This window comes from Cyrtonyx montezumae, unplaced genomic scaffold (genome assembly GCF_038088225.1).
Source record: "Cyrtonyx montezumae isolate F1298 unplaced genomic scaffold, pur_monq_1.0 scaffold_13, whole genome shotgun sequence".
Taxonomy (NCBI): domain Eukaryota; kingdom Metazoa; phylum Chordata; class Aves; order Galliformes; family Odontophoridae; genus Cyrtonyx; species Cyrtonyx montezumae.
The window spans coordinates 3,452,149-3,478,039 of NW_027071859.1; the positions used below are offsets into that span (position 1 = coordinate 3,452,149).

General features: G+C 53.5%; 3 protein-coding genes across 3 annotated transcripts; 1 reads left to right on the forward strand and 2 right to left on the reverse strand.

The window, feature by feature from the left end:
* Nucleotides 1–1,461: 1,461 nt before the first annotated feature.
* Nucleotides 1,462–10,253, forward strand: CTSB (cathepsin B). The gene is made up of 10 exons (XM_065730532.1): nt 1,462–1,549; nt 4,916–5,067; nt 5,179–5,264; nt 6,928–7,042; nt 7,268–7,386; nt 7,954–8,039; nt 8,406–8,552; nt 9,181–9,297; nt 9,790–9,918; nt 10,005–10,253. The coding sequence occupies exons 2-10, from the start codon at nt 4,942–4,944 to the stop codon at nt 10,100–10,102; spliced, it is 1,023 nt and encodes a 340-aa protein (XP_065586604.1). The 5' UTR covers nt 1,462–1,549; nt 4,916–4,941; the 3' UTR covers nt 10,103–10,253.
* Nucleotides 10,254–12,541: 2,288 nt separating this feature from the next.
* FDFT1 (farnesyl-diphosphate farnesyltransferase 1) lies at nt 12,542–21,894 on the reverse strand. The gene is made up of 8 exons (XM_065730463.1): nt 21,740–21,894; nt 20,937–21,034; nt 17,170–17,353; nt 16,226–16,354; nt 15,409–15,600; nt 14,608–14,784; nt 14,197–14,349; nt 12,542–13,109 (listed from the first exon to the last, which is right to left on the reverse strand). The coding sequence occupies exons 1-8, from the start codon at nt 21,839–21,841 to the stop codon at nt 12,888–12,890; spliced, it is 1,257 nt and encodes a 418-aa protein (XP_065586535.1). The 5' UTR covers nt 21,842–21,894; the 3' UTR covers nt 12,542–12,887.
* A 1,362-nt stretch (nt 21,895–23,256) lies between these two features.
* Nucleotides 23,257–25,673, reverse strand: NEIL2 (nei like DNA glycosylase 2). Its single transcript, XM_065731109.1, has 4 exons — nt 25,522–25,673; nt 24,640–24,971; nt 24,090–24,286; nt 23,257–23,647 (listed from the first exon to the last, which is right to left on the reverse strand). Exons 1-4 carry the CDS (start codon nt 25,657–25,659, stop codon nt 23,331–23,333), a joined length of 984 nt encoding a protein of 327 aa, XP_065587181.1. The 5' UTR covers nt 25,660–25,673; the 3' UTR covers nt 23,257–23,330.
* Between the last annotated feature and the right edge of the window lie 218 nt (nt 25,674–25,891).

Here is a 25,891-nt window from a genome sequence, read left to right on the forward strand (position 1 = left end):
AGTGGCTTCCCCTTCATCCTCCTCCATGCCCATAGCAGGACACGCATTTCCAAGGAACAAGAAATAACCTTGCTTTCAAATTCCCATGCCGTGTATGATCCTGCTCTCACCATCTCTCTGCTCATCACCGAGCTGTGGATTCACTCAGATCCAGACTCAGGGCCTCCCAGCCACAGAGAAGAAGACTTTTGCTTATGTCACCCATTCCTGAGTCACATCCCAGCAAAGTCACCCGCCTCCTCGTGAGCACATTGAGTCACCAGGGCTTGCACAACCGGAGTTCCCTGTCTGCAAGGATGTGCTGGGAACAAGGGGGAGGATGCTGCTGCACGGGTCCAGAGCAAAGACGTGCAGGGCAGGATGGGGGGGGATGAACCACCAGCAGAAGGGCTGCACTGCCACAAAGCCAAGGAGAACAGCGGGAAGGAATGAGGCGAGGGTGAGGACATCAAAAGGTCTTCAGGGGAATGTAGCACAGTGCTGTTTTGGCAGTCAAATCATAGCACTTCCAAGCTGCCCATTAGGGGTGAATTAGGCAAAATGTGGAGGCACACATCCAGGAGGAACCTGCAGCACAGGGCCCGGGGACAAGCACCACTGACATCTGGGGCAGTTTTTGCAACAACTGTGAATGCCACAGGTCATCCTAAGAGCCAGTTTCACATCCCATTGCATGCCCTGAGTCTGCTAAAGCTTCTCCTTAGAATAGGCACATTGCTTCCCGTTCCCCATCTATGTGCTTTACGCACATTTTGGGAAGGGATTTACATACAGCTCCTTTGGAAGGGTTTGGTTTGGTGTCTGTTTTCTCTAGAAAGCTGGGGGTATCTGTACACATAGGTCTTCCTGCTGCCATTTATATCCCATCATGTGGTTGGTTTTTTTTTTTGGCACATTCACATTTCAGTGACTGCTTTCGATTCAGAAGTCTTTACAAGGAAGAACACCCTCAGCTACATACCTCAGTGCTTATGCATGGAAACTGAGGATTTTGCTTGTGTGTTTTATGCTCTGATGCACTGTGGGCAAAGGCCTTTGGATCAGCAACTGCATTTCAATATAATCTTTAACCAGCGAAGAGTAAAGCTGTGCTTTCCTCCACGCTTCGGGAATGAAAACCATAATCCAAAGGCAAACACATCTCTTGCAACGTGCCCAACCCAGCTGAGATGCTGACTCACACAGGAGCCCTTCGCTGTGCCGTTTCTTGTTTGCTTTTGCAGCTGTCTGAGATCTCATTAACCAAAATCTTGGACAGGAGAGCTTCTCTCCAGCCCGACCTTTGCACGGCGTTTCCTCTCTCTTCGCTGCATCAGCATCTTTACATCGCCATTTGCGTTGCACCTCAAGCTGCGCAAAGGAGAGCTCGCGTGGGACATTAGGAAACACAGAGACAACGGGGGTTGGGCAGGAGGCGGGCAGCGAGCACACGTTATCACGTCGGGGCGGGCCCCGCAGTGCCGCTACCGGAGCCCTCCCCTCTTCTTTTCTCCCCTCCCCTTCTCCTCCTCCATCCGCAGCCGCAGTGGGGCCGGGTGCGGCGGTGCAGGTAGGGAGAGGGGCTGCGCTGGGGTGGGGGAGGTGGAATGAAGATCGGTTTTGGGGGATTGGGGGGTGGGTTCACCCCATCCATCGCTCGGAACGGGGACGGCGTTCTCATCTCTTCCCGTTTGCAGCCGCGTTTGGTGCGTTTTGGTTTGGGCTGAGTCTGCGGGCGAGTTTTGTCGCAAAAGTAATCGCGTGCATCCTCAGAAAAGGTGCACCATCACCCCGGCGAGGGAGAGGGAAAGGGGGGGGGGGAAGCCTTGTTTTCCTAATGCGGGGAGAGGAGGCCTTGTTTTCCGAGCGCTGGCTGAAAGCAGACCAGCTGGCACCGACGGAGGGGTGTTGGCGGCCGCTGGGGCCGTCCCGTGATGCTCATCCCCTCTTTATGGTGCTCATCTCCCCTTGATGGTCCCCGCAGGATGCTCGCCGTGATGCAGCACAGTGCTGTAGCATCGCCCTCCCTCCAGCTCCGGACTGGTGGGCTCTGAGGGGGGGCTGGGGGGGTTGGCAGAGTGAGGATCCTAAGCAGAGCTCCGCTGTGCGGGTTGTGAGAAGGGGAAGAGAGAAATCAGTGTGGCTGCGTTTGGGTGCAATTCTCTGTGAACGAGTACAGATGAGCGTTGCATCATAGAGCTGCCTGAGTTGGAGGGGACCTTTAAAGGGCTGCAGTGAACACCTGCAGCTCGAGCTGTGGGTTTGGTGGATGACCTGGGCCAGCAAGCTGAGCTGGGTGGCTCGCTGCTAGCACGCTGCCTTTCTTGTGGCTCAGAGTCACGCACAAACACTGGAGCCAGAACAAAGGACAAAGCTCATTTGGGGCCAAGGGCTCCTGCAGGAGGAGGACACATGACTCGGGTGCCCTGGAGGGGTTGGTGATGATATAGCTGGTATCTTGCTTGAATGCTTCAGGATGGGTGTGTGGGTGCCTCCCTGATGCCTGGAGGGGTCTGGGCCTGATGCTGAGGGCTCTCCCAGCCCAAGACTGGGTCATATGAGCTGAGCTCTGCTTGTTTTGGTGTGGTTTCTTTTCTGCCTGTGCAGGGAAATCCAGCTCACGTGGAGAAGACCTCTGCAGTGGGAAGGTTTGCTCAGCATCTGCTGCTGCAGAGAAAGCTGCAGCGGGAGGAGGCTGCGCATCTCCTGTCTGCGCATTCACAGCTCTGCCCCTGGAAAGCTGGCAGGGAACCTCTGGCTTCAGCAGGGATGGAGAGGGGTGATGTCTCCTCCTTCCCCCTCAGCTGCTCAGGGAGAGCTGTAGGGCTGTGTGCTCAGACAGCCCCACGTTTTCTCTTCTCAGGCATTCATGCTTTGAGATCTGCATGGGGTCAGGTGGGAGGTTAGCTTGGTCTTCCTTGCCACTCCTGGACACTTTAGATCCCAAAGCAAGGGGCAGGGGACTCAGAGGCCACCTTTACCACGGCCTTCAGTGGCTGTGCTGCTGGAGGTCACCAATCCTATTGGGTGGCGATGGGGGGTGGAAGGGGGGGGAAGGAAAGGTGGATTTCTGCAGGTTGCAGTGGCTGACACCGGTTTGGTGTTGGTGCTGCTCTCAGGGCTGGCATGCAGCATCCGAAATGGCTGCACAGCTCCAGTGGGTGGGACGGGTTTTGCTGCTGTTGAACTGTTGCTCTCTGCCTTATCTGCGGGCACAGGGAGACGGTGGCAGAGCTGCACGTGACTTCCCCGGGGCAGAAATCCATCCCAGGCTTTTCTATAGATAGATGTGCTGCACAGGGCTCTTGCTAAATCCATGGGGGTGGGGAGGGAGAAATCACATGAGAGAAGGGCTTTCCCTTCCGTCTTCACCCCAGCCCTACCCGGAGTCACGGGATGCTCTGCGTCATCCAGCTGAGAGCACCAATCCCCCCCAAGCACAGCCCTCTGCAGGCTGGGGAGGGGCTGCTTGCTTGCTGCAGTGGTTCTGGAGGTTGCCGTGGGGAGATGTAGCTGCTCCTGGCCACGAGCCACGTTTTGGGGTGTAAGCAAGCTGCACAGCATGAAATGCAAGCGCTGCTCAGAGAGGGGAAGAGCCTGGAGAGGAGCGGTGTCTCCTTTCGGTTTGGCTGTGGGTGTCACGCTGCATGCAGCCGTGTTGTCACATTTGTGCTGCAAACAGATGGGGATCAGGTGGCTGCCGGCCTCACACGGGCCTCTCTTCTGTCCTCTGCTCCAGGAAATCCACGTTTGGCTGCTGGAAGGGCAGAGCAGGGGGGTATTTTTAGCTCTGGAGCAGAGCTGACCTTGCCCCAGCGGTGGGGAAGGCTTTGGTTAGGTGGTGTGAAGTGGAGGGGACTGGGTACATCCTGGAGGGGTGGAGGGGTTTGATCCTCATCCTGCCTGCTGTGGCATGGGGTGTCATCGGGTGCAGAAATGCTCTTGTTGCGCTCCATCGTTATCCAGGAGCTGACAGATAAATCCATGCCTTACCCACCCATGTTTTGATCATGATTTTGGGTGCTGCAGCCATCCCAGAGAGGCTTGGGAGGTTTCAGGGACCCATCCTTTGGCATTGGGTCCCTGCTCTGGGAGAAACCTCTCCGTGAGCAAATGCATAGGGAACTCCTTTATAGAAGTGATATTTGGGGTGGGAGAGCCCATGCGGTGCTGCATGCAATCCTGAAAGCATCGAGAGGCTGTGGGTTGGGAAGGAATCAATGAAGAGTGGAAAAAGAAAATGAAATAAAGCAAGGAACCCCTTCGTACTGTCAGCTGCAGCCATCTGGGCTCGTTGCTGGTGGAAAGTAGGACACTCCTGCTGGGTTTGCTTCTCTAGAAGGGCTGAACTTGGCTGCAAGTGAGTAGAGGCAGCCTGCATGGGGCTGTGTGTCCCCGTCCCTGCTTGCTGCTGTGGGGTTGCTTTGGGTTGTTGGGGCAGCAGGGCTTAAGCCTGGGCTTGCAAGAGGGAAGAGTGGGGTGGTGGGCATGGCACAGCCCTCAGGGCAGAGGGCACAGCTCTGAGCTGCTGGAGCTCAGGGAGCACTGGGACACTATTAGCCATGGGGTTGGGGTTTGGGGGTGCTGCGTGGGGACAGGTTGGGCTCAGTGATCCCTGGTGGGTCCCTTCCAACTGAAGTGAGTTCATGGGGCTGCAGGCCTGCTGTTCAATCACGTTTCCTTCTCCTAGCCCTTATCCTTTGGGTTTGTGGCAGCTTCAAATACCCTCCAAGTTCAATCCCTTGGATCTGCTTCAAAAGGGACTTTCCTGCTGCTGCTCATCCTGCAGGGTTGCCACGTCTGATCGCTCCTGAGCAGCAGGATGGGAGTTATTAGCGTGCTCCTGTGTCCTTCCTGACCTTTCCTTCTCCATGGTGCTCTGTCAGCCAGAGCCCACACGGGGACATCTTCTGACGATACCCAAATCTGGCTGCAGGTTCAGCATCCCATTCTGCAGCCAAGATGTGGCCGTCCGTGTCCGTCCTGTGTGTCCTGGTGGCCTTTGCCAATGCCCGCAGCATCCCCTACTACCCTCCCTTCTCCAGCGAGCTGGTCAACCACATAAACAAGCTCAACACCACTTGGAAGGTGAGTGCTGGGGAGGGTATGGGAAATGGAGGGGTGACCTCAGTGGGACTCGGTAGGAGTGATCTGGGAGTCCCACCGTGGTGGCTGCATCAAGGCTGTGTCTCATCTCAGGCAGGGCACAACTTCCACAATGCTGACATGAGCTACGTGAAGAAGCTCTGTGGCACTTTCCTGGGTGGGCCCAAGCTCCCTGAAAGGTGAGTGCTGGGAGAGAATGGGGGGAGCCTTGCATGAGCTGGCGTGGGTGCTCTTGGCGTGTCTGCAGGGGTGGGGGAGGGTCTTTCCCTGCAGGCTGTGAGGGGGGTTCCCCTGGGTGCAGCTCGCTGGTGGGTGTCTTGCACAGGAGCATAGAATCATAGTCACCAAAGTTGGAAGAGGCCTCCAAGGTCATCCAGTCCAACCATCCACCTACCACCAGTGTTCCCCCGCTGTTTTCTAATAAGGAAGCATGGTGTCCATCTATTTTCAGCGCTTCCCTTTGAGTTCTTTACAAGGTAAATGCTTCTTGAACACCTCTGGGGACAGTGACTCCACCACCTCCCAGGGCAGCCCATTCCAGCATCTGACCGCTCTTGTGGAGAATAACTTTTTCGTGATGTCCAACCCGAATCTCCTCTGGGGCAACTTGAGGCCATTCCCTCTTGGCCTATTGCTAGTTATACAGGAGCAGAGGCCGACCCCCAGCTCATCGCAGCCTCCTTTCAGGCAGCTCTAGAGTGATGAGATCTCTCCTGAGCCTCCTCTTTTCCAGGTTGATCTATCCCATTTCCCTCAGCTTGTGCTCCAGATCCTTCACAGCTCTGTTTCCCTTCTCTTGACACACTCCAGGGCCTCGATGTCTTTCTTGCAGTGTGGGGCCCAAACCTGAACACAGCACTCGAGATGCAGCCTCACCAGTGCTGAGTACATACAGACAATCACTTCCCTGCTCCTGCTGGCCGCACCATTTCTGATACAAGCTAGGATGCCATTGGCCTTCTTGGCCACCTGGGCACACTGCTGGCTCATGTTTAGCTGAATATCAACCAATACCCCCAGGTCCGTTTCCTCTGCACAGTCTTCCAGTCACTGCGCCCCCAGCCTGTAGCATTGCCTGGGTTTGTTGTGGCCAAAGTGTAGGACCTGGCACTTGGACTTATTGAACCTCATCCGTTTGGCTTCAGCCCAGTGATCCAGCTTGTCCACATCTCTCTGTGGGGCCTCACTACCTCCACAGAATTGTAGGTGCTGGAAAGGACCTCTAGAGATTATCAAGCCTAACCCCCCTGCCAAAGCAGCTCCCCAGCCCAGGTTGCACAGGTATGCGTCCAGGTGGGTCTTGAACGTCTCCAGAGGAGACTCCACCCCCTCTCTGTCAGCCTTGCCGTGGCAGATGGACACTTCCAGCCAGCTTGGTGCCACCTGCACACTTAACTGAGGTTGTACCCAATGCCCTTGTCCAGGTCATCAATAAGGATATTGATGAGGACAGGCCCCAGTACCATCACATTAGATCAGGTTGGTGAGGCAGGACCTGCCCTTCATGAACCCATGCTGGCTGAGCCTGATCCCCTGGTTGTCCCACACTTGCCATGTGATCTCACTCTAGACAATCCGCTCCGTAACCCATCCTGGCACTGGGGTCAGGCTGGCGGGCCCGTAGTTCCCCAGATCCTCCTTACAGCCCTTCACGTGTTGTTGTGTGCTGCCAGCTGCTTGAGTGACAGTATAAGTTGTAACCCTTGAAACTCAAAGCACTGGAAGAGCTGCTGACCTGGCCTGAAGACTTCAGAAGTGTTTATTCTCCTTCAGTAGGCAAATAACAAGAGCACTCATCCTCCAGGTCACCTGTAACAGGCCTTCCCTCTTTCTCCCTTGCAGGGTAGATTTTGCTGCGGATATGGATTTGCCGGATACCTTCGACTCACGGAAGCAGTGGCCCAACTGTCCCACCATCAGTGAGATCAGAGACCAGGGCTCCTGTGGCTCTTGCTGGGTAAGGGTATGATGCCTTCAGGCCGTGTTGGTACAGAGTTTGGTGGACCAAAAAGCATCTGGTTGAGTTCTTCCACTCAGCCGTATAAATATGGGCACGAGGGATGCTGCAGTGGGGTTTGTCCCAGCCGGGCTCGTGCTCGCTGTGCTCAGCTCATCCCCAGAAGGGGATGGAGCTATGGGCAGCTCTGATGGCCTTGCCTTGTTTTTGGGGGGCTGCCCACAGGCTTTTGGTGCCGTGGAAGCGATTTCGGACAGAATCTGTGTCCACACCAATGCCAAGGTGAGCGTGGAGGTGTCGGCTGAGGACTTGCTGTCGTGCTGTGGCTTCGAGTGCGGCATGGGGTGAGCTGCTCCTGGGACTTGTTTGCTTTGGAGGTGGGTGGGAGGAGCAGGGTCACAACCCGGCAGTGCTGATATTGTTTCAGCTCACCTTTTTAATCCTCCCAGTCAACAGGAAGCTGCTCCAGGGGTTTATGGGTGCTAGAGTTTGGTGTCCGTGTGGGCTGACGGTTCCCCTGGGCCACATCTTTCCTCCAGCAGCAGCAGGAGAGCAAGCATGTAACTGTAGCTGTCCAAGGATCTTCTAACAGCCATGAAGCCTTGGTTTTCAGGCACTAACCCTTTGCTCTGTGTTTGGGAGCGGGGCTGGGAGTGAGGTTTCTGAGCTGTGTGGTTGCTGGTGGCAGAAGGTGGCCAGGGAGATGGTGAGGGGGCTCCAGGATAAGGGGGTACCACAGGTTTGGGATTTGGAGGCATGGGTTCTCGTAGCTCCTTACTGTGAGGCTTTAAAGGATGGGTGTGCAGAATGTTTCCCTCCAGTTGTCCCACGCTGGCTCAGTTGCTCTCTCCTCCCTCAGAGGGGGATGGCTCTGAGCAGGCTGGAGCTCAGACTGCTGCCTCTGTCTGCAGGTGCAATGGTGGTTATCCCTCTGGTGCGTGGAGGTACTGGACAGAGAGGGGTCTCGTGTCTGGGGGTCTCTACGACTCCCACGTGGGTGAGTCCTGGTACATATGCTGGTGAAAGTAAAGAGGAGCAGGAGCATCTCTGTTTGATTATAGGATTGTGTCCTTGAGTCAGACCGTGAATGGTTTGGGTGGTTTTAGATGGGTTTAATATGCTTTGGGTGAGGGCAAGAGTCCTTCTGACAGGTTTCCTCTTCCACAAGCAACTTCCAGGCTGGAAAGTTGCCCTGATTGCTCATCTGGTGGTGACCTACTCCTGTTTGCACCCACTCATCCATAGGGTTTCTGGGTCAGAGGGGTCATACCTTGCTCATGGCTTCAGATGTCTTCTCTAGCATGGCTGTTGGTGTTGGGGACACTGGGGGACGGCCAGTTCATGTCACCTCTGCCCTTGCCAGGCTGCCGGCCCTACACCATCCCACCCTGTGAGCACCACGTCAATGGCTCCCGGCCGCCCTGCACTGGGGAGGGAGGAGAAACCCCCAGGTGCAGCCGGCACTGCGAACCTGGCTACTCACCTTCCTACAAGGAGGACAAGCACTACGGTAAGGGACGTGACCTCCTGTGCTGCTCAGGAGCTCCAGAGCTGCTCCCCGAGGGACTGAACCTCTTCTGAAGCAATTCTATGGTGGTTGCTTTGATTTCCTGGGCATACTCAGGATGGGTGGTTCTTGGGGCGCACATAAACCTGTCAGATGCACTCGCTTATATTAATTGAGATGGAGGAGCTGGTGTGGCTCCTCGTGGCCCCACTGCAGCTGTAGGGAGGTGAATCCCCTTACTGCTCTGATGGTGTCCTTGTCTGGGTTGAATGGCAAGGTCCTGAGCCCCTGGAAAGGATGGCTTTGAAGCTGCTCCCTTCCTACCTGCTGGTGGTAGCAGTGTTCTACATGTAGGGCAGTCTGGCTTCTGCTTGAAGGTTTGTCTTAGCACCAAATAATTTGTTTTGGTTTGGAAATGAGGTTGGACAAGAGGTACAGAATAGGACTTCAGGTTAAATCGTTCCTTCTGGAAGCGGGCTGGAGCCTACTTTCCCTGCTGGGCTGTGTCACGGTCTCCAGAGTAGGAAAAAACATCTTGGCATGAGCTCACTGAGTCATGGCACAGCCATCCCAAGGTCTGGTGGGGTTGGCGTTATTGTGCTGATAGTAGGATTTCTTTTTACCTTGCTAGGCATCACATCCTATGGTGTCCCTCGCAGCGAGAAGGAAATCATGGCTGAGATCTACAAGAATGGCCCAGTGGAAGGAGCCTTCATTGTCTATGAGGACTTCCTAATGTACAAATCTGGTGAGCATCAGCACCAAGGCTTCGTCTGTAGGGTCTGTCTTATGTGGCCCTTTCTCTATTTGCAAGTCTGAAAGGAGTTCTCAAGTGCACAGTTGTGTTGCAGGAACACAAGATAACGTGTCCTGTATCCACTGGTTTGTAGCATGGGGAATAGGTGTTTCGGACTGGATCCCCAAGGGGGAATTAACCCCCAAAATTCTAGCTGAGAACAACAGGTAAGATTTTAGGCAGACTCCAGTTCCCTGCTCTGATCTGCTTGGACTGTGTGGCCTCGTGCTGAGTGCTTCTAGGAGGATCATAGACCCAGTGGAGTTGGAAAGGACCTTAAAGGCCATCTGCTCCCACTCCCTGCACTGAACAGGGACACCCACAGCTCCATCAGTGCTCAGAGCCCCATCCAAGTGGACTCTGGGGTTCTGTATAGGATCTCCTGGAAGCCACCAGTGCTGTGCAGCCAGGAGGTTGTTGACGTGTTGGCGTGTTGCCTTGCAGGGGTGTACCAGCACGTGTCAGGGGAGCAGGTTGGAGGCCACGCCATCCGGATCCTGGGCTGGGGCGCCGAGAATGGGACCCCGTACTGGTTGGCTGCCAACTCCTGGAACACTGACTGGGGGGATAACGGTGAGGAGCACAGAGCTGTTGGCCATGGAGGGTCTCCTTGGGTGTTTGGTGCAGAGGGAGGTGACTCGTTCGTGTTGTGCTTCCAGGCTTCTTCAAAATCCTCCGAGGAGAGGATCACTGCGGCATCGAGTCCGAGATTGTGGCTGGAGTGCCCAGGACGGAGCAGTACTGGACCAGGGTGTAACCGTCCTCTCCCATCGCTGCTGCTGGGTTGATGACACCACAAATAATCCCGAGCCCCTGATGCTTCTAACTGATAGCGGGTTGGGCGCAGAGCCCCCACTCTAAGAGACTATAGTTGAGGTTCCTTTTAATTAAAGCTTTTTATCTTTTTATTTTGTTCTGTTCTTAGTTGGACGGTGGCAGGTCCCATACTGGTGTGAGCTGCTGTCTGCAAGCCCTCTGCTCCTGGTGGGTCGCAGCTGGAGGGCTCTCTAGCCCCGTGTGCTGATTTTTGGGTAGCCCAGAGCCCTTCCAGCCCTATGTGTTACTGGGAAGGAGGGAAGCTTTGTGCTGGGAAGAAGGACTTGATGGGGGCAGCAGAGATGGGAAGTGCAGGCTGTGTGCAGGCATGGCTGTGCACTCGTGGCTGGGCTGGTCCAGCTGCTGCTGGCACCTGAAAGGAGCAGGGTGTGAGAGAGCCTGAGCCTTGCTGGATGGGCTGGGACTTCGTAATGACAAACTGAAGAGCCCGATGTGGGCTGGCTCTGGCTGGAGCTGCACTGAGCCCCACCTGCCTGTCACAAGTCCTTTGTGCACCGCTAGCTCTGCTCCATTCTTTTGGCTGCTTTTTAAACCACTCATTCCTCAGCCATTTTCTTAACTCTTTCTTCCTTCCTGCTGTTGTCTGGGGTTATTGATCCTGGGGAAGGGCCTGGCCTGAACTCCACAAGCCTTTGATCAAACGTCCTGCAGCACTTGGGAGTGTGCTGGGAAGGGCAAGCTCCTGCCTGAAGCAGCTTGGCTGTGCTTTGGGCCATGCCTTGGCAAGGGTGCTGCTTTTGGCAAGTTGGTGTGGTGCTTTGGGACTGCAGATGCTGAACATTGAGTGTTCCCCAGCTCTTCTGCAGGGAGCTCATGCAGATGCTTGCAGGTGCCTTGCTGTTTTGCACACCACTAGAACTTTCTTTGAGCCACAGATGTCAAGGAAAAAAAAACCTTTTTTTTTTTACTGGGGGGGGGGGAGGAAGTGTAATAACTGTGTAGGAGGAATCGTGTGATCTGCCAATGCTAACGTAGCTAAAGAGCTTTGATTTTCTCTTAAAGCACAGAGTGTATTGCTGAGCTGAGGCCACAGGGCTGCTGTGAGTGAAGCAGGCTCTCCCCTTGTACTGTAAAATAGCCCCGTACCTCTGCTCGCTCATTGAGACAGAACTTCAGTGTATCTGAATGGAACAACTGTGCCAATAAATGATTTCTCCACCACCTTGTGGTCAGTTCTGCTTCATCAGCTGAAAGCACATCAACCTCTTCCCACTGCTTTGCTGCCATGGCGGCCAGGTGTGAGCTTGTATGTCTTCTGCTCTGTCCTGTGGCCATACTGGGGATGGGGTGGCTGCAGCCAGCAGGACACCACCAGTCCCAACACAGGGATGAGCTGCTAGCACTGTGAAGTAGGAAGCACCAGGGCTCAGCTGAGGACTAAAACTTGTAACACAGTGAGGAACTACCGAGATAAAGCAGCTGAAAAAAAAAGAATACTCAAAACACTTTTTTTTTCCTCTTTCTTTCCAAAGAAAACTTTAATTTCAACAAGACAGGAAGCTGCACAAAGGGAGCTACCGCAAGCTCTTTTGAACAACAGTTTAAAACTATCTACATCAGTACTTGTGGAGTAGGGGCCCTCCCACCGAGTACAGTCTGTCCACGTTGGCACATGAGCCAATGAACTACCTGGTAGATTTTGCTCTGTGCTGTACCAGGCTGTCCCCCCATCACACAAAGCAACAGGGGAGGATTAGGGACACAGAACAAAATTACACCCCAGGAATACGGGACTTGAAATAGCTGTCTCCTCTTCCCAGCCTGGGTTGTTTCACGTTAGAAACATGGCCCACACAAAGTCCAGGCCTAATGTGTTTTCAAAGGAGCAGCAGAAAACTCTTCCAGTTCAAATGTCAGATGAACCCTAAGCATCCCCAGCTGCAGCCAAGTGGGCCAGGGAAACCTGCCCCAGGCCACCCATCCCCTTGGGCTGAAGAAGCGTGCAGCAGAAGGGTAGGAGGCATCTCCTTCCCCCTCCCTTTCACCAACCCTCAGCTGCTAAAATACAAAGCTCTCCAACTCCACGGTGCAGTGCTTGAGGGAGGTGCAATAGCTGGCTCTCAGCAGGATGCACGTTAACATCTCACACGTACTTAACAAAAGGGCTTGTTTCAAGCCTAGCAGCCTCTTCCAGTACAACAGAAAAGTGAAGATTGCCCCTGTCCATTTCCAGGCTGCAGGATGTGACCCAGCTGGGGTTGGTGGCCAAGACTTAGCCAAGACTAGATCCTCCTTGCTGAAGCCAGAGCCCTCCATATGCTTCCAGTGTGGAAGAGATGAAGAAGGGGTTACGTAAGAAAGGGAGGCAAAACTCAAAAGGCTCCCATCCCACAGTTTTGAGCTGGAAAACTCAAGCAAGAAAAGAGGCAATTGGAGTTTCTATTTAAACCATCCTAGCCAAAATAATAACAATGATAATAATAATCAGGTAAACTGTCCAACAGGAAAGGAGGAAAAACAAAATTCAACCCCAAACAGTAAGACTCCAATTGGCGTTTATAACCACCTGTGCAGACAGAAGGAGAGGGGAGGAGCGGGATCTGCCAATGGCACGCCGTCACCACTGCACTCCGACCCACATCCCATCCTCATCACTGCCCATGGACCTGGGGGCACCCGTCCATCCCCACCAACAGGGGACCAGGAGCCTCCACACCTCTGCTGCCCATCTGCTGACCGTCTCACTCCCACCTCCTGCCCGCTCTTCAGTTCTCACCCGCCTGGACGTACTCCTCGGCGGCCTTGGAGATGGTGCTCAGGTACTGCCAGCTCAGGGCAGCCAGGAGCATGGCACAAGACAGGTAGATGGGGGAATAGTGGTGGCGGGAGGCCATGGGGCCGCTGGGAAGGCTCATGGCCCGGATGGAGGCGATGATCTGCTGTGTCTTGTTGGAGGAAGGGTCCGTGCTGGGGATCTTCTGGTAGATCTGGGGAGGGGGGAAGAGGGGAGAGTGGTTTACACGCATGGTTGAGGAGATACATCTGCATGGAAGATTTTTGCGTGGAAGCAGGAGATTCGTGGGACACGAGCACCATGTCCTCAAGTGTAACCTCTTGTGGATGGCTCAGCTGCTGCGTGGGGCCAGGACCCATTTCCCTCGAGAAGTGCATTAAGCCAGGCAGCCTCTTGAGGGCACCCCATGACGGGAGATGGGCTACCAGGCCTCCCCATAAACATCGGCCACAAACCAGTGCTTGCTGGGGCAAGCGGTTCTGGCCCAGCAAATGCTGGGCTGCAGCTCACCCCAACTCAGCAAGGGCACCCCAGGGTAACCAGCAGCTGGTGTGACTGCAGATCTCATTTAACAACTGGAAAATGCCATGGTCTCGGGGCTGGAAAACCCCCTTGCTACGGGGTTGGCCTTCCTCCAAAGGGAGCTCTAACAGCCCACGGTTTGGGGTCTCCCTGATGCATGACATCTTTTAATTGAACAATCCTCACTGGACATATTTGTTCCCATGAATCCATTCACTGTCTGTTCTTCTCTGTAAACTTTTAAAACCCACAGAACCCTGAAGCCACAAGTCCCACTGCTTTAAATACCTGCAAAGAGCCAGCCCAGTGAATTCTGGCTAGGAAGTACAGATACAAACTGCACCACATTAGCTGCAACTGTGGACACGGTGAAAAACAAGAGCACTAGCTGCAGAGCTGTCTCTGGGGAGATGATGCAACCTGTTTAGAAGAAAAGTGCTGCTGGAACAGTCCTCTTGCCCGCTCAGACGGGAAGCGCCGGTGCTCTGAAAGCTGACTCATCTTGCTCTCAACCAGAATGAAGACAAGATGTTGGTCTCTGCCTCTTTGCACAGGCAAAGACCCAAGGGTATGTTTAAAGGACCGAGCACCCACTTAGGTCCATGCTAAAATCATGTCAGCTGCCCTGGCACCACTGGACTAATAGAAATGCAATGAAAGGATTAACAGATTCATGGGTCTGCAAGGGAATGCCAATTCCACACCAGGAACGAGAACACAACAGCCTGAAATGACTCCAAGCAAGCTGCTCCACGTACCTCTTCCACATACTGGTACATGATGGCTTTGACAGATTGCATGTTTGTGGCATCCATCATCAGGGTGACAGCTTGTCCCTTCCGGATCTTCACTACCCCTCTGAACACCTGCTTGTTGTTATAGCAGGCAGCAAGAGTGGCAATAGCCATCACCTAAGGAGAAACACAAAGAGCTCTCACTATACTACAAGGAGACTGCAGAGGAAATAGCCTCAGCCCCAGTGACATCATTGGCAAAGCACTTTGGGGTGAAGCCATAATCTCACCTACAGCAGAAACTGATGGTACCAGGAAAGAGTGAAGAGACAGAGAATAACACAGGCTATTACATGCTATGCAACCCCTCCCACCTTCAACTTCAGGTCGTCCAGGCTACGGATGATAAATAACCACTTGTGTGTAATAACCTACCTGGGGGATAGCACAAAAGTTGAAGACACTTTGGTTTTTCAGGCGAGACAGGTAAGTGAGGACATCAGGGACGTGGCGGAGAGCGTTGGTGATGAGCTCATTCAGACACTGGACAGCCAGATCTATGTTCTCTGGTTTGGCGAGGTCAGAGAGCTTCTTCGTGTATCTGCTCCAAACCTAAACACCAAGATAAGGAGTCAGAAGTTGGAGGGCACAGACACATCATAAAGGAGACATCAGTATGAGCACGAGGTCTGGGGTACCAGCAGAAATCAGCAGAGCCTTGAAGGACTGGGACTTACTGGGCTAAAGGAAGGGCTCTGGAAACGTGACAGGGACCTTCATATACATGGAGGCTCTGAGGAAAAAGGGGGCATCAGGTTGGTATCACAAAATGCTGTATCAGACAGGTCCATAGACTGACAAATCTCTCCCATTAACTTTGATTTAAAGAGAACACGAGGCACGCTGTAATTTTAGCAGTGCAACTTAAACTATGCACCCTGCAGTGCATTTGTGAGACACGTGTCCTGGAAAGCAAGGCCCGTTGGCATATCCACAACAGATCTTGGAAAGAAGAACAAAGGATTATAAAGGGGACAGGAACAAAATTATCAGAGCGGGAAAAATCCCATAGCCATGGGGATTTTCAAGAAAATTCTAGAAGGAACTCATAATGAGAAGCTGTGAGTCACTGTCAGAGCAGCAACAACAGCATCTTCAGTCTTTTTTAGCACAGTACAAGCATTTCCTCACGAAGCACAGCAGACATGCTCACCCAAAGGCAATGTTTTCCCTTACCTCTCTGGGCCAGAACTCCCTTCCTTCCAGCTGGTCCTCTAGATAGTCCCGTATGATGTTGGTTTTTTGCAGGAAGAGGCCCATGGAGTTTGCCAGCTCTGTGTCCTGTCCTACAATAGGATCTTCTAGCTCTGATGCAGAGAAGAGTCGGGAAAGGCCTATCCCCACCAGCCCAGCAACGTAGTGGCAATACTGTGAGGCACCAGGAGGGGAAAGAAAGCAAGATAAAAGGAGCAGTTACAAAGAGCTGCCTACTCAGCACAGTATGTTTCACAGAAGTGATGCTCAGGAGGTAATTCACACTATGTTTTCTGCAGGTTAGCATGGCTCTCCTTGCTCCACCTCAATTCTTCCATACTCAGCCAACACTGAACAAGGAAGTCCTCCGCCACGTCAGTGACTGCTGGTGCTGCTCCTCTTTCAGCACCCAAATGAGCTGCCCACAAGGGAACAGATGATGTGCTGGGTCACCCAAAACAAGTGCTGGTGGGTGACACCAGACATCCACGCCCTCCTCCTGTTATCCACAGGACCAGCAGCTTCACTCTCTCCAAGCCCACACGGCCTTCCTCCCCCTGCTGAGCCCACTTCACACAGGAATACTCTTTCCCTACAGACAAGGTGGACATGACAGATGCTGGATTTCAGGAGAAGGCTCCTGGATGTGATATCTCGTAGGGAGACGTGCAACGGCCAGCCCTGTTCCTCATAGGTAACTGAAACTCTGTCTTCTTGGGGTCTCCAACTGATTCACTGCACTGCATACGCAAACGTGCAAGCCTTCCTAGTGACATGCAGTGTGTCTGGGTAGACTTACCCGATCCCACTCATGCTGAGAATCCACCTTCTTTTCCAAGAACTCTGCCATCCCAACACCCATCTTGTGACAGATATCAGAAATCACATCCTGGTAGACCTTTGCCAGGTTCCTAAACTCCATGGAGATCTGTATCACGTGCAACCAAGAGGAAATAAAGACAATGTCAGGAAAAAAAAAGAACAACAAAAAAACCCCACAACACCAGAGTTCACCTTTTATTAGAAGACAAGAGTAAGACTTGTTTACCAGGCTCTCATCCCTGGCTAGAGATCTAGGACAACCCCCACAAGGAGAGTTGTTTCAAGGCCCTCAGAGCACAGGCTCAGTCTGTTCTCACTCTAAACATCACAATCTCTGGCAGCAGATCAGACACAACAATATCTCTGGGAAGGCTCTGTGGCCTTGGACTGGTATCATCTGGGAGTTGCAGGACAAAACTAGCTACATTTGGCACACAAAATGTCTTCTAATTTATGAGAGCACCACATTGTGCTAACCATGGGGAAGGAAAGAAGCTTCTGGTGCTCTGTTCTCTCAAGGCCTCTCCAGCTTTGGCTCTGCAAGACACCTGGGTACCCTCTGCACAAGAGGAAAAGCATCAAGCAGCACAGAAAGCACGAGGTCCTCCTTCTGTATTCTAAAGAACTCTCTGACACAGTTATCTCCTATAGCACGCAGCCCACCCAGTCAGGCCACAGTTGTCCCAAGAAACTGATGACTCCTCCAGCAGAGGAAACAAAATGCCACTTCACATTTAGAGCTGGTGCTCCTCCACAGCCAGGTATCTCTGGTTCATAGATGTATCTGTGTAACGTTTGGGTTCAGCACTCCAGCCCCACGTGCAGGTGATGCATCCTGCTCCTTCCTAAGAGCTGCTGAACCACGTGCAGCACGGAGATGGCTGCACCCCCAGGTGACCCAGGCAGAGGTGGATGTCTTACCGTTGGGAAGTCCTCCAGCACCTGACGATGCTTCTCCTTGCTCTCCATGTATTTCCACTCCGGTTGATAGAGATAAGAATGAAACTCATTCAGCATCGGGACCTTTACATCTAAGCTGATGGTCATGTCGTCCTCTATGGTGTCCAGGGCACGGAGAACTAGGTAAAATATACAGACAGCATGTCTGTGGGGAGAGAAAAACCAATTGTCCCTTATCAGGATTGCTTGTTCCACAGGAAACACAGCTTGGATTCATCACAGCGTTTGGTGAGGCACTTCCAGTTCAATACAACACACGCATGGAGGCACCCATGTCCAGTCCTCTACCTAGCTCTCATTTGAGTGCTCCTGCAACAGGAGCAGGTTAGTGGTAAAAAGCATGGCCTCAGAAACCCAGAGTACTCTTTGCAAGCCTTCTGGCTATTTGCCACTGTGCAGGGCACTGCAAAATCCAGATCTGAAAATGAGCACCGAGGCTTCAAGCCAGTTGCTCGCTAGGACCCAAGGGACAGAGCCCAAGGGCTGTTTACAGGAAAAAGCAAATGCAAAGCAAGGACAGGGAAAAAAGCAGGTGGATTGCTCTTACTGCTCACCCTTCCACACACCTAGAGCCCTCCTACTGAGTTTATGGGGAATAAGAGGACCCCTTACACTGCAACGGGAAGGTTAGGACAGGCAGACAGAGCCAAATGTATGTTGAACTCTGGCTTGCTGCACATGGATAGGAAGATGTGTGAGAAGAAATTACAGAGAAGGGGTACTGCTGTAAAAGAAAGCAGAGAAAACCTTCCTTACCATGAGAAATGCTGGATGTATGTAAAATAATCCCCTAGCTCTTAATGAGCACAGTGAGTTTTCGAAGGAGTTATGTACTTATTAATTGCTTGACAAATGGAAACGAGCTGGGATTCCTTAAGCACTCATTAACAGGTGAAAGCATAGCCCTCCTGGGATGACAACATGCAAGCAGGCAGGGAAAATGAGCAAGTCTTAGAGGCAACACTGTTAAATTTGGCATCTTCTTCCTTAATTAACAGCTATTTAACTAACTGCAACCTGGGATGAAGCACGAGCTGAAGACACTTGCACACTCTGCACTCAAGTATTCAACCCTTCTTCCTCATCCTTACCTTAAATCTGCATCCCCAGCCTCTGTCAGGTACTGGATGTAGCTGCGTGGTGATGTGACTAAATGAAATCATAAAAAAGCCCACCACCAAACTCCTTGGTGCAGTGAGCACGCTGCTCTGCCTGCAGCTTGCAGTTCTGAGCACCACAGTTAGAGCTCAGCTCCAGACTGAGGATGATGCGAGGGCCAAAGCCAACAAGGCAACATGGTCCTTGCCAAAAAGCACGCAGCAGTGCTGGGAAGAGGAGAGTGGCACCACCTCCCCTTCACAAAACAAGAAGTGATGGCTTCTACAGAGCGAGGCTGACTTCAGCCTGGGGCTGGAGCTCGAGTTCTGCAGCTGGGATGGGTCCTGCGTGGAGCGAGGAGTTGGACTCAATCATCCAAGTGTGCCCCTTTCTAATCAGGACACTCTGTGACTCTGTTTCTCCAATTCTGCCCTAGATGCAGCTCTCCCATCCCCAGACGAGGTTTCATTTCACCCCAGCTTTGCACAAGGCTCAAAAGAGCACAGGAACCTGCATCACCCATCCCAAAGGAGCGCTGGGCTGGGAGCAGAGGAACTGAGCAGCATCTCCCCTCCTCTTCCCACCACCAGAAGCTGTGATGCTGGCTCAGCTGGAGATGAAACCAAAGCTCTGAGCCTCCCACTTCCCAAGAAACGGCCCTAGCCATGGAGACATGGGCTGCATAAGGTCGTGGCCCACACAGCACAAGATTTATCCAGCCAAAAAGGAACTAAGCAAGAGGAGACCAATGACTTCTAGCCCAACTTGCTGTGCCCTAGCACGGGGAGCATCACTCCAAGCACTCTCCCAGAAGCTCTGTTTTATGAAGTCCTCAGAGGAAGCACTGTAACCCTCCCACGAGCCAGCTTTACTCTTGTTATAACAGCACTCCTCTGACTTAAGCTAGCAAAATCAGCTCCTTGGGTAACCCTGCTGTTCCAACCAGGCTCAAGCCCCATAAATCACAACCTTCCCATTTTCACTCTCTTGTCTCTAAAACCTTCAACTGAAACTGCCATGCCTTGATAATTAATTTCTATTGATCCCAGCTGTAATTCAGAGGCAATCCCTGTGTGGAGGTTGCAAATATCCAGCAACAGCATTTTTAGGATGCCAGGCATGGAGTTCCTGAGCCCTCAGGATAAAAAGCATTCAAGATCCCAGTAAGCTACAATACAAGGATTAAAGAGCAGAAGACAGACAAGAAAGATAACAGAGGGATGACTGAGGCAAACACATCCCACACAGACACGGGGAACAGGCTGCAAGGTGTTTCACTGACTGCTACCTTAATATCTGCATTAGCAGATGCACTGAGCAAGCAAAAAAAGTTCAGCTCCTAGCTCTGCTCACACCTTTCCACACAGTCCAAACCACTGGGTTTCTCTGCCTTCCTGCAAAACAGGCTGCAGACACTTCACAAATGCTGGACCTGACTACGGGGCAGTGTCCAAAATCCCACAGACAGCCCAGGGTTGGGGCTGGCACAGCTGCTCAGCTGCAGGAGCCGTGTGAAACCTACAGCAACCCTTAGCTTTCACTACTGACCTGGCTTGGGATTAACTGGATAAAGAGCTGTACTGAAAAAAAACCAACCAAAACATTTCTGTAAGAATATAAGGAAACAGAGAAAGTGTGCATGTACAGCAAGCTGAGTCTTACATCATCTGCTATTATTACTACGTGAAGCTTTCTTGCATAGGTTATCAAAACTTGTATATCAAAAGTGAGCACAGAGCAAAACTCTGATGAGCTCTCAGACTGAGGGTTTTAGAGGCAGCTGATCCCCCCCACACACACCTTTCCTGCAGGGTCCAGACCCCTGGTTTTGTTTGCTGTTTCCCACCATGCCTCTCCACCCCTCCCACCCAAAGGCAGCTCCCGAAGCTGCCAGGACACACATTCCCAGGGTGTCACAAACAGCACACTGCCCAGGGCTGCATTTAACCATCTGATGGCTGAGAATTGGCAGTGCCCAGGCTGAGGAACACGGTAGGGAGCAGAACAGAGGCATCGTGCTTGAGCAGCTCTGCTGGGATAACACACATGTCTTGCTGCACGTAGCAGGGCTGCACTGAGAACCTCTTGGAAAGCTTTGCTCATTGTGGTAGAGCACTTCCCAGTGGCTCAATCAAAGAGCACAGCACGGATGGCTCCCACCCCATTCAGGCAATTATTCCTGGTACCCAACACACTTGCATGGACACCCCCAGACATCTCCAGCCAGCAGCCCCAGTACCTGGGGGCACTGCATGGAGCCAGCATCCCCTGCTCAGCCTAACCAAGCAGCCTCGGTACCCGGGGGGCATTGCACAGACACCCCCAAGCAGCTCAGGGGATGTGCCCTGGTGCTTGGGGACACAGCACAGCCACCTCCTGCCATATCAACCAAGCAGACGCAGCACCCCTCCTGCAGCTATCCCAACCAAACACCCCCAGTGCACGGGGACACTGTACAGACACCTTAACCACGCAGTCCCTGCACCTGGGGACACCACATGGACCCCTCCTACTATTGCAACCAAGCAGCCCCAGCGCACAGGAGCACCGCAGCCAACCCCATGACCACCAAGCACGGCACAAACCACCCCCCCCAAACCCCAACCCGGCAGTCCCACATCCCCACTCACCGCAGCTCTCCATCCAGCGCCTGGATGACGGCGGCGAAGCTGCGGCTGGTCTGGTTGAGGTAGCGGTAACAGGTGCGGAGCCCGAGTCCCAGCGTGTCCTGCGGGCACAACGAGGGACACAGGGGGGGTTGGAGGCGAGAAGCCGACGGGAACCCGGGGGAAACGGCAGCGCTACGCTGTCCCCGCCGTCCTCCTCTCCGCAGCCGCCCCAAAGCCGTCCGGGGAGCACCTCGAGGGGGGGATAGGGCCAACGTGCGCTTCAGCAGAGCCGTGGCCTTACTGCTGGCCGCCATGGGCACGGCAGAGGGGGGAGGCCGGCCAAAGGAGGGGGCTCCGCCCCGAGACCGGCCCCTATGTGCGGCGCGCCCCCTGCCAGCACCGCGGGGCGCTAGGAAGCGCTGCTGCTACGGCTCAGAGATGATGCAGGAGTTAAAGGATGCCGTCAAAGTGTCGGAAAGCGCTTGGGCTGGGTGATGCTCTGAGCACGGGTGATGCACGCGCAGCCAGAACCAATGCAATGCACTGCAAAGCACCCATGTGCTGCAAAGCACCAAGGCACCGCATGCAAAGCACCAAGGCACCGCAAGGCACCGCAAGGCACCGCAAAGCACCGCGGCTGCGCGGCACGCACGCAGCGCTGAGGCCGTGTGATGCTCCGAAGCAGCTCCGCAGCGGCATCGCGATGCTCTGAGCTCGTGCAACGCCAGGCTAAGCCCGGCCCGAAGCAGCAAGCACTGGGTCAGGAGATGCTCCCCGCGAAGTGACGCCCGCCTGAGCCCCGCACCCCTTCCCACGCCGCTCACCGGGTCCACGCGCGGCATGACGGCCCGGTAGCCGCCCATCTTGAAGCGCAGCAGGTGGTAGATGTCCTCGGGGTGCCCCAGCCATTTCCTCAGCAGCTCCATGAGGACCGCACCGCCGCCACGCGCGCTCCCGCTCCGCGCGCTCACGATGCGTTTCGCCCACCCCCCTCCTCCGCCCCGCGCCTCAAACCGCCGCTTACCGTCCGGTGGGCGGGGCCGCTCCGCCCCCTCCGCCAATCGGCTCGCTCGTCCCATGGCTCGGCGAGCGCGAGGCCGCCCCATTGGGCGACGTGTCCTCGCACCAGCCTCGCGCCAGCCAATAGGAGAGAGGCGGAGCTGGTGTGACGGCCGGCGGGCGGCGCTGATTGGGCGACGGCGCCCACCGGCACTCGCGTGGCTGCCGGCCGCCCTGGCCCCCTCAGAGCGGTGACTGACATGGCTGCCCCGCCTCTCCCCGCCCTTTCTTGGAGCATCCTCACGGCCGTCCCAGGGCCCCCTGAGCTCCTTCTTGCTTCACTCCCAACCAGAGCTGAGGTGGTTCTGTTTGGCTTCAGTCACATACCCCCCCCCAGCCCATGGCATTTCGTCTGTACGCTCAGCTCCAGCCAGCAGCATCACACAGCAGCCCAGATCAGGAGGACCAACCCTTGGGCCACCCCAAAATCCAAATCCTATGTGTGAGAAAACATCACCCCAGCACTCCTCTGACCCATCCTTAGAGCTGGGGCATGCTGCTGGTACCCACTACTGACGTGCACACAGCACTCCTGTGTGTACCTACAAACAGGAATTGATCCAAAAAGACAAATTGAACAACATAATCTCCGCTATTTTAATTATTTTTCACTCAAGTCAGCAAAACACTGTTAAAACCAAGTCTGTGAGGGGAGGGCAGCAGTATCTGCCTCCACTTTCCATGGAGGCACAACCCCAAGCAGCCTTCCTGGCCAAGCCACCTCCGAGCCTTCCTGCTTCAGATGTTGTTAGACACTCCCAGAGTTGCTCTACTTCTGAGTTGTGACTTAGTGATGGGTTTTACTGAGCTATGGGCACACAGTGCAGCACGTGGGCAGGGATGAGCAGCACTGCTGAGGTTTGTTTTCATCCCTTGGAAGGCGGCTGCTGTGCTGAAAAGAGCTGACGGAGGGAACAGCCTCTTAATTTTAACCACACCTCATCTCTACGTAACACACAGCTATAATCTAATGCTGAACTACACAAGCTGTTCAGGAGAAAGGAGTCCATTCCTTTGCATGCCTCCACCACCACTGCTTGTTGCATTCATACTGGGCTCAGGGTGGCTCACACCACTTCCTCAGCACTCTAGTTTCCCATTCACTTTGCTGTAGACGCCTCAGAACTGATCAAACTATTTACACTGCTGCATCACCACAAAAAAAAAAAAAAAGTAGTGATATAAACCACTTTCCATATCCAGAAACACTTCAGCGACTCCTGACACCTCCACTGAGCCCTTCACTCTGCCAACTCACTGCCCCTAAGCAACAGATTCTAGGAGACCAAAGAAACCACGAAAACCTTTCAGAGACCACCCAGACATGTTCCAGAAAAAAAGGGATACAAAGCCAGGTCACTCAGCATCCAGGGTCAGATCCCCATCCCCTGACAGCACAGCAGGCTGGCACTGAGGACACCACCACGTAAGCCTCTTCCAGCCATCTGGAGGTCCTAGGGCTCCTTTCATCACCACGTGCCCAAGAGGACACTGCTCTTTCTGGTAGATCTGCAGGTGCAGCCCTTTGCCTTGCAGCTTGCTCTGCAGCCAGTCAGAGGTGAACTGAATGGCACAATCAAGCAGATGCTCCAGATCTGACTGTGCCAAGAGAGATCCTTGTGTTAATGGATGGATCTTTGCCAGGTACAAGACTTCATTCTTAATGATGTTCCCTGCAAAGGGTCAGAAATAAGGAGATCATACGGATGTTTTCTGTTCAAGACAACACAGACCCATATATCCAGCCACTGTGACTTCTGCCTGAAGGTCCCCACCTTGCAGTGCCATTCCCTGTTATCAGAGGTGGCTTACAAGAAGCAAACCTTCAGCTGGGAATAAACTGAAGGATAGTTTCTTCCCACCAGGCTTCTTCCCTTCTTCCACAAGTACCAACCACCCATGCTAAGGCAGTTCAATGCACACAAAGGGTGCACTCAACTACCTGAAGCCTGCAGCTAGAGATTGCAAGCCCTCTCCTCACCAAAACCACCATGTACCCTCACAGCTGGATCAACCCAAAGTCATAATGTTAAATAGCTCTAATGTGCAGATCTGGATGTAGGCATCCCACCCGCTCTCTGCTTTCTTGCTCCGTTACTGTGCTCTGGAGCTCACCCAGCCCTGAAAAATATCTCTGGTCCAAGAGGGTGTAGCAGATGGGACGAGGTGTGCAGAGGGCATCTAGTGCCTGGCCACGGTGGAACTCAGCAGACAGGATGTCAGAAGTGGGATCAGCCACCGGAGATAAGCACCAGTGCATCTGACAGTTGTAGAAAACAAGGAAGCCTCCACTCTCAAAATACAGCACCAGCCTGGGAAAAGCAGAGAGGAGATCTGTAGCCACAGACATCCCCATTTGTTGTAGTCTGGTTTGGTTGAAGAGACTCGCAGGGAATGGAGTGAGGAGAAAAGAAAACATCACCGAAAGAAGAGAAAGTCGGTACGTGTAACATACTTAGAAAAAAAGAGATGTTGAACACAGGCAGAAAAGGAACCAACTATCACCTCTCACAAGAGCTGGCAGTGTCTATTGAAGAACCAGAGCCCCAGGCCTCCCCAGACAGGAGGACTGCCACAGCTCAAGTGGGATTCAAAGGGTGAACAATAGTCCAGTTATCCCTCCCTGCAGATCACACAACATTTGTAAGAGGACTCTGCCAAATACCTGGGTACAGGGTCCTTCCAGTCCCCCCTCTTATTGGCTCTGCTCGCTCTTGAGAACTCGTTTGCACGAATGCTGCCAAACAAGCCAAAGTGGAAGTGCAGCCACATGCCTGGACACCCTGCTGCACCTGGGGCACCAGGTCTGGAGTTCTGGGCTTCCTCCAGCTCCTCTCTCTGGGGAGGATTCAATGGAGCACAGGTCTGCTCTTGTCCTCCCTGGCCAAGGGAACTAACCCCAGCGGCAGCCTCTTTCTGCAGCACTGTCTCTTCCACACTTGGTCCTGAGGGAGACATTGCTGCCGTAAATGCTAGGAATAAGTTCTTCCCATGAACCTGAAGGGAGGGGAAGACAAAAAAAAAAAAAAAAAAAAACAACAACCAGTAGGATGTAGTGAGGATCAGTGTTCAGATGCAGAGGCTTCTAGCAGAATAAAGATGTCAGGGGAGACACACAGACACATCCAGGGCTTCAGACCACCGTCAGTACTTCCCTTCACCTCCCCACTTCTCAGGTTAACTCAAAGGTAGCTCTGAGGCCACAGAGCAGCCACAAATGACTCAAACAATTCACACCCGTGCCTGCAGTCAGAGGTGAGGCTAGTGTGACTTAGAAAGTTACAGGCACCTACAGCATTGATATCACCCTAGCCAAGGGAAACCTGGCTTTCTGGTCTAAGGGATGCATCCGTGCAAGCTCACAGCTGAGAGGAACCAGCCTGCTGCTCCTCCTGACATTCACACACTAAATACACCAACTCATCTACAAACCTTCCATGACAACCTCACACAGAACCCTGGTGTCACTCTCAGGTCGTGCAGGACAGCTATGGCTTCCCTCTCAGACATGCCACTCATTGAAGTGGTCATCTTCAGTACAGCTCACCTGGGAATCCTGGAGCCTCAAGGCATTCAAGTCATTCACATTAATCTTCTTGCTGCTTCCCCCCACTTTGGACACCACTTGCCCCACAAAACGTGAGGTCAGCAGCTGGAACTTCCTCACTGATGGGCCCTCTGGCATCTCTACCAGCTGGTAGATCCTCCTCACACTTGGTGCCCTAGAGCTGAGGGAAAACTTGCAGCTCAGAAAAAGAGTAAGAAAACAATCAGAGACTGAGCTCACATTCACAGAAAGAGCTTAACACAATCCCCTCACACCTATTTTCCTCCTCAGGCCCCTGTGGCAACAGTGATGGACGGGGACTGCCATCCTTGGGGATATCCAGGCTCTGACCCACCTAGCACTGCTCTGA